The sequence below is a fragment of the Limulus polyphemus genome, unplaced genomic scaffold (assembly GCF_000517525.1).
Source record: "Limulus polyphemus unplaced genomic scaffold, Limulus_polyphemus-2.1.2 Scaffold2122, whole genome shotgun sequence".
In the NCBI taxonomy this organism is placed as follows: domain Eukaryota; kingdom Metazoa; phylum Arthropoda; class Merostomata; order Xiphosura; family Limulidae; genus Limulus; species Limulus polyphemus.
Window position 1 is genome coordinate 133,722 of NW_013667732.1, and position 8,491 is coordinate 142,212.

General features: G+C 32.2%; 1 protein-coding gene and 1 long non-coding RNA gene across 2 annotated transcripts in view; one reads left to right on the plus strand and one right to left on the minus strand.

Annotated features, from left to right (window-relative positions):
* Nucleotides 1-1,714: 1,714 nt before the first annotated feature.
* LOC111087413 lies at nt 1,715-4,516 on the minus strand. The gene is made up of 3 exons (XR_002612114.1): nt 4,222-4,516; nt 3,987-4,035; nt 1,715-2,678 (listed from the first exon to the last, which is right to left on the minus strand). It is a non-coding gene; the product is annotated as an uncharacterized LOC111087413 (long non-coding RNA).
* Nucleotides 4,517-4,843: 327 nt separating this feature from the next.
* Nucleotides 4,844-8,491, plus strand: part of LOC106466016 (collagen alpha-5(IV) chain-like) — a gene marked incomplete at its 3' end in the record, with an annotated part of 70,535 nt that continues 66,887 nt past the window's right edge. Inside the window, exon 1 of the mRNA XM_022393975.1 lies at nt 4,844-5,251. Coding sequence (XP_022249683.1) covers nt 5,171-5,251 — 81 coding nt within the window. The remainder of the gene's footprint in view (nt 5,252-8,491) is intronic.

Consider the following 8,491-nt stretch of genomic DNA (forward strand, 5'->3'; position numbering starts at 1 on the left):
CTGAGCTTGGAGCGAGTCCAAGTGCTCTTGAATGAACTGAAATAAAATCACTCGGCCTGGCATGTCCTGGTGGTTAGTGCACTCGACTGGTCGCGGGCTCGAATCCTGTCACCGAACATGCTAGCCCTTTCAGCCATTGGAGCGTTATAATTTTTATGGTCAATCCCACTATTCGTTGGTAAAAGAGTATCGCAAGAGTTGGCGGTGGGTAATGCAGAAGTAATAACAGAAGTATTATGCAAATCAGAACTGCAGTGGAACTACTCTACAGTTAAGTGTGGCTAATAGATAACTCCCATTCATTATCTTTAACTGCATACCAAAGGAAATACAAGCTAATTATGTGGTATTTTCCTACAACTAAGTGTGGCTAATGGCTAATTCCCATCTACTGTCTTTCACTACATACCAAAGGGAAAGACAAGCTAATTATGTGGTATATTCCTAGAATTAAGTGTGGCTAATGGTTAACTCCTATCCACTGTCTTTAACTACGTACCAAAGGGAAAGAAAAAGCTAGCTGTGTAGCACTTTCCTACAAGCAATTGTGGCTTGTGGTTAACAGACATCCAATGTCTTTATCTCGACTTTGAACACAACCCCAAAACACTTATTCGGCGTAAGGCAACGAAACATCACAAGTAAGAACAAAATCTAATTGGTTTTAAAATATCTCTTCAGACAATATGTTTATTCACATTTCATTTACTTGAAGTTGTGAAATGGTAAAATAATAGTCTACTGCAGTGTCTGAAAGTATAGATGTAAATATGAAGTTTTAGTATTAATCACTCTTAACCATAGCCCCTTGATACGCGAAGATTCTGTTCTTTTTTAGTAACAAATACTGCAGGAACCTAAACTATATAAATATCTGGACCTTAAGTTTAAACTCGGGGCTTACAATTTTATAAAATATCACATTACTTGGATTTTGTTAGCAAGAAGCTGTATTATGTTAACAAATTAAGTATTTCTTAGCTATCAAATGAAATTGTCGAACCATTTGATACTAATCTGACCATGACAATATATTAGTCTCTGAATATAAGTGGCATTGCTTTGGTTTGTTTTGAATTTCGCGCAAAGCTACAGTCACACCAAACATGCTCGCCCTTTCAGCCGTGGGGGCGTTATAATGTGACGGTCAATCCCACTATTCGTTGGTAAAACAGTAGCCCAAGAGTTGGCGGTGGGTGGTGATGACTAGCTGCCTTCCCTCTAGTCTTACACTGCTAAATTAGGGACGGCTAGCGCAGATAGCCCTCGAGGGATTCAAACCCGCGACCCTCAGATTGCGAGTCGAGCGCCCTAACCATCTGGCCGGGCCATAAGTGGCATTACGAATCATTTGTGTTTTTTTAACATGTGTAATGTCATTTAATTTGCGAAATAAACTCGATGATAATTGCAGTGTAATGTAATTGACATAGCTAATCATTCAGTAACTACAGTGACATTAAAAGCATATCAGTTGTCTTTTGTATCAAAGGTCATTGTTAAACTATTGATACTGTAATTATACCAAAAATACTAGTTCTTTCTCTTTCACCATTATATGTTTGGTATTACAACAGTATTAAAATTGTCTTCTATAACATTTACTTTGCATTATAGTAACATTACATACCAAATTTCTTTAAAATCAAGAATAATTAGAAACCGTTAAGTGCTATAGTACATTAACAATAATTTATTTTTCCTCAGAAACAAATGCCATGGTCATCTATTGGGTAGTATAATACATTTATATCAGACACCATTCCATTACTATTATATGAAATATTTACAGATTATTTTTGAAAGGTTATTTCTTAATGAGAACTTCATATTTAATTTCGATAATTGACATAAGCCTATTCATTTGAATCATGTAATCAAGCTTTTATTAAAAGTGTCATTTTAAGTACTTTTGGTAAAAACATCTAAAGCCAATAGCCTTTTTCCACAGCTAAAAACTAAATCTGGCATGGTACCAAGTTTTTTAATTTCCTGAAACTTGTAGATACTGACTTATTAAAGTGGAAAATACATATAATTATATGTACAGTTTTGAGTAAAGGAAAGATAAAACAACAAAAACAATACCTCTGCTGAACTGATTAGTAGCGAAACAAGATTTAAATACATTTTAAGCAAGTAGCTAACTGCGAAATAAAAACAGAGGGTGTACCTTTGTTTACCTATACGAAACTTATTCCAAATTGGAACGGAAGAAAGAACTCTTGTTAATAATCTAAGAAAATACTGAAGTTTAACTTAAAAGTATGGCACATTTAATTTAGCAAATAAAATAATATAACATTCAATAACATATTTTCTGAATTTTTCTTTCGAAACGACCCAACTATCTCATATGTTCGATTCTTGGAAGTTCTACACCATGGAGAAAATTCGCACAAGTGGTTGAAAAAAGAAATTATATGGAGTTACTTTTCTGGATATTTTGGATAATGCAGCACTGGATGCTGTGATATTATATAATAACAAGTATCTTTATATGTACATAATGCTAGTTTTCCGTCAGGTCACTAAGAATACGTATAGGACGCAACCGTTTCATTCTAGGAAGAATATTATGCCAGCTTAGTTCAACTGGAAGCTGACAAATGTTCAAAAGCGAATCTATTAATGCAGATCTTGTGTAATTCTTTGTATGACTTCTTTCTGTGATAATACTAAATAGGATAATGACAAGAAACATCATTTAGTAAAACAATGCAATTAAAAGTGTAATTTCTTTTCAGGCACATTGTAATATTATATTAAGAGTAAAAACAAAAACGACGTTTTTGGCACAATGAAAGATAAAATCTATTAGATATTTCAGTGACTAATTTTTTTGTAAAGTCATTTATATCTTCCAATAACAGGATCTTTTTATTATTATCTCATATAAACATTATTTAAAAAGTCGTGAAACGTTTTCAAATACCTTCAGACGTTAGCTATCTCATTTGATATTCTTTTAAATTTCCAATCGATAATCCATTCCTAAAAAATATGTAAGAGCGCTTTTAAGTTTATAGAGAACAAAAGGTTTAATTGTCCAAATAATGTATATATAATTACTATTGACTTCCAATCAGAGCAAGCTACCTACTCAGATAAAAGACAAAAATAAACATTAATCTGGCAATCCTACTCAGATAAAAGACAAAAATAAACATTAATCTGGTAATCCTACTCAGATAAAAGATAAAAAAAGCATTAATCTGGTAATCCTACTCAGATAAAAGATAAAAATAAACATTAACCTGGTAAAGACTATAGCTAATTAGATATACTGTTCTTACGATGTCGCAGAAATCGCTCGCTTTATAGTTCAAACGCATGCGCCAGCCTGGAGCAACTAGCTGATAAGTTTTCTGTTGTTTTTTTCTTCTTTTATACGGCAATGTAAAAACTATTTTTCTGGTTATTTAGCAAAATATCCACGAATACTTTATAAAATTCGTCAAATATTATGTTTAATGTAATTAAACTGATGTTTGCTGATATCTAAAGGATGTTTTTAAGAAACAATGATTTCTAACATGCTCTACACTGGAGGCTAGAAAGTAGCAGACGACTTTTCTCCTATAAATCATTGTTATCCCGCAACGTACAACTATTCTAAGACATATATGAGCTAAATAGTGAGACTACGAAAATAATTCAAATCGCTATTAGAAAAAGAAAACTAAAATCAGTGTTTCGACCAATAGATGAGTGAAATGTTTAAATTTTGTCCTTACATTGTTCGAGTATTTGTAGCTCATTTCACTATTTATGTTGTATATAATGATGAGTAACTTTTTCCACACAGAACCTTGATTAACGACTTTGACATTACAAATATTATCACAACTCTCAGTACGGCACTAAACTATATGGAATAATATCTTCTGTAATAATTTTATAGGGGTATTCCTTATACCAAACTACATAACTAGACTTTCAGCTGATAATAAACAATGCTACTTTCATATAATTATTGAACTTACCGCTTGTATTTCTAGAACTTGGAAAAGTAGTACGCCTAAAACAAAAGCCCTAAAATAGAGGAAAAAATATAATTTTAGTTAATTTAAACTTATTTTCAATGTTTACGAAAAGTATTAAGATTTTGATAGAGAAGTAACGAGCCAATCCCACTAATGAACATGACATATATCAACTTCAAAGCTTCAGACAGACACTATAGTAATTTACACGAAAAGTACACAAGTTCCTACTAACCATTTGAATATTGATCTTGCACAAAAATGTTCAGATTTCTGCTCCATAATTTTCGGGGCTCTTTCACTGTGAGAGGGCTGCCACCCACAATCTACTCCCCCCAAATTACACTCAAGTTCTCTGCTTCACTGGCGATGAGTTAGTATGAAGCAACTTTTCTGAACACTTACAACAAGGTTTTGCAGCTACTTACAAACTAGAATAAAAAACAGAAGTGTTTTGTAAACGCCAAAACTCCAACCCGTTTTTTGGAGCCCTAAACTACCAATCGAAGCCGTGGCCCACCGGAGGCGATGGTAGCCTGCAGTTTTCGATCGGAGTTGACAACCAAGACTTTGGCCTTTTAGGGCGGGATTTTGCTTGTCACGTGACCAACACTTTCACTTATATGATATTAAACATTAGAATGCATAACTTTGTTCTTTATTATTTATTAGCTATGCAGTTCTATGAAGCCAAGTTTTGTGACTAATCAATAACAGCGACTTTTCTATTCTTCGGGTTGAAATGTTAGCAATTAAAAGACATAAAAAAATTTAACGTCTGTCATAGGACAACACTCTATTGGATAAGCTTACGTCAATCATTTAAATTATTTACCTACCTTCAGTAAATTCTTGTAGTTTACAATCACAGTACCTCAAGGAAGAAGACGCTCCTGTCGCATTTTGGTGAATTTGCCTTTGAAGTAAGAGTATTTAGATGTAAAACTAAAAGTGATTAGGATAGAGAAGGGAAATATAGCAAATAAGTACAAAAACGAGAATCACTTCCAAACAGGTGAAACGCTTCTTCCCGCCGGAGGCGGAGAAATTCATAAGCTTCATTAGCTGGTGAGCTCTTTCTGGCTAGACGGCCGTGGAATGAGAGGCTGACGAGTGGATTACAAGGGAGTGGGGTTGGACGGCACGAAACTTCGAGTTTGCCGCTCTCTTCGGCTCTTAACAAAATGAAATTGAAAAACGTATTTTTTTACCTGTTTATCACAGGTTTATATCTTCTTTTCTCGGTCAAGTCCAGTGAGGCTGCGGTGAGTACTGATTATTTCGTTCTAAAACTTACTTTGAAAGGAAAAATATATTCAGGATAATTATTAATGAAAAAATAATGTGAAAATCAAGAATATGAATCTAATCTGAAAACGTCTTTTATTTTATTTTTCCTGTATTTATAAGAGTAAGGAAGTGTTTCTAATGTGTGGGGTTTCGGTATACATGTTCAACTTACCGTTTAGACGAATATCCACGAAACGGAGATTTATACACTGCATGCTCACCAGTCTGAACTAATTGATCAGTGAGATTATGTATTAAAAATTTAGACAAGCTTACTCTCTCTTTTCGGTATGATAAGGAACATATACAAAACTGTACAAATGAAAATAAAAGTGCTAAAATATTTCAGCTCACTTATATTTGCGGTATTACTCAAGTTCAATTATGATACATTTAATTTTGACTCGCCCTCTAGCGACTAAAATATTATTTTCTGTCTTCACAATTTCAACTGAGGAGTGGAGGTATCTTAATCCGTTTTTTTTCTATAATCCATGGTAGTCGTCTAGTTATATGTATTTCCTTTTTAGCTTTCTAAGATATATAACAGCTTCAGAAAGTGATCCTTTTTTTTGTTCTTATCTGTGGCATCCCTTGTTGTCAGAAATTAAATTGTTTGTTTTAAGCCTTTTAGCTTACTGATAATTCTAATTAATATTATTTGTGTATGTCTAACAAATCGCTTCTTACTTAAAGCTGATATATTAGGCATTTCTATTAGATTTCTTAAGTCAAATATACGGCTTCCGTCTCTCTATTTTATTTTATTTTTTTGTCTTTCTTATTATAGTAAACAGCTGTATGAACAATCTTCATATTTAAGCCTAATGACACTACTTAAGCGAAGACAAACAATTCTTATATAGCGCTTGGTTTTAATAGCTCCCAACTTCATTTAAGCTCAGCCAATATCATGTTATTGCAAATGTGATACAAATATTATGGTTGTAAAACTTTCATAAACTGTAAAATGAACATACCTTTGTTTATGGGTTTTAAATAATTTTTCAAAGTTTCAGTGCAGGTTTACCGTGATTAGTTAAACATTTTAAATGAACGGAATGTACCTAGTTGAGAAAATTCCAAATCATTCCCTTAGGAAGTCGTTCATGGTTAGGATTAGTGCATGTCTTTCTAGCTATGTATGGAACCAATGCATTATATATGCAATTATTTTCTCATGACATTTGATGTATTCGACATATGTAGAGGTAGAGATGCTAGAAACCTTGGTTTCCCTGTTTTAATAATGGAAAAAAATGTCTACTAACGTGGATGGTCTAGCATTCTGGGAGGTCTTGGTCAGGCTTGAACTTCAATTTAATTCCAAATGAAGATAAGTGCTTGATAAGAACAGTCAGCGTCTTCGTGTTTGATCATAATTCGTCTAAACTTTATCTTGAGTGTTTCTGTTACATACAGAAAAACTGAGATAGAAATAGTATTTGTCTTCCAAAGACAAACCATTATGTGCCAACTTTCTTTATTGTGATTAAGTGTAAATAAAGAATTGTTTTTGTGTATATTCCCTTGTTGGAGTTTGACTTATGCTCTGTTATAACTTATCTTACCAATTGGCTCAGTTTTACTTGAGAATACCGCACAAAAGAAGCATGAAAGTTAGTTTATTTAAAACTGACTTTTTCATCTTTAATGGGTCTTATCTTGCAAATTGCAAAACCATTTTTCAAATAGAAATATTTAGTGAAAATATAGCAAAATAATGTCATTATTTATTATTCTTTCATAGTTACCACACTTATATATTTGGCAGATATTGTGATATAATAAATCAAAATCAATTTTTAACCGACTTTTATGAAATAATGATGTTGTTGAAACGGTTTCTATTGTTGATCAGTTGCTTTTGAATTATTTGGTAAAATATAATGCAATGTTCAGTCCACGCAATTATTAACAATAACGTTTTATTTCTTCGACTACAAGTTCTATCCATACACGGTTCATGAACTTATAATAGGTCTAAATTCGCAAACAATGCCAAGCAATCACATACTTGCTAATTTTCTAAACACAATCTCAGCGAGCTCGAAATTGAAGTAACAGACAAATCGACTAACAAACTCACTAATTCAATAATCAATCAACAACTCACAGTAGGCTCAATAGTCAACCAACAATAATTGGTTCAACTCGCTTTTTATATTGATCAAATAATTTCCTACACTTTCAAGAAGGTTCTATTCATTATTTTCTACGCGTCATCACGTGCCTGAAAAAAAAACTCCTTCCATTCAAAAACAATACAAATATCTCAATTAAATAACAGCCTACACCAACATGAATTAGTACATTCGAATTAGTTGTTAAATGAAGATACATGAAATAGTGATATGAAGTAGTATATCAAAGTAGGTTTTTAAATAAACATTTCAGAAAATAGATAGCGTACTTTTTTTTCTAGAAATTGTATGGGTTTGAAATATGGCTTCTCTAAGACTTACCAAAATAAAATAATATATTTTTTAAATTATCTAGATGTTGTGAATAACACTGTTACACAATCACTCAAAAGAAAAAAAATGTACAAAGGAACATGTAACTAATTTTTATAACTGGTTGGACGTAGATTATACAATTTTTCATTTGTGTCTGTATGGTTACAATTACACCGTCGTGTCGACATTCAGCTAAATAACATTACTATTGCTTTCTGTTTTGGTTTTTTTATTTTTTCTAAGGATAAATGTTTTAAACATATGTTCATATCACTGTTCAGTGTTTTAAAGTAATCCATCAGTTACATTGTAGTCTACATTTTGAAAAGTTCACTGACGTTTAAAAGTGTTTATTTATTTCCAGAAGACGGCGTTGCAGCATATATACATCATTTTCAGAGGCTGCAATTATGTTATTTAGTATTTTATAGCTATCGTATTATGATGAAAAATTATTTAATTACTTATTCTATGAACTACTAACCTTACACTTTATATCTCACAGGAAATATCAGTGAATAACAGAAACTCAGGATCCTGGAGTATAAGTAACTTGATAAAATGTAGTGTGAAAATTATTTCAATCCAGATCAGCTTTAAATATGCAAGAAAATTCCATGTTAATGTATTCTTTTAATTTATACTTGAATTATGCCATCTTTTAAGTTAAGTTTCAGTTATGCTTATTTCTTGCATTTAATGTATGGGAATGCGTACAGAGATAGAGTACGTTATATTAAAATGATTTTGGAATCT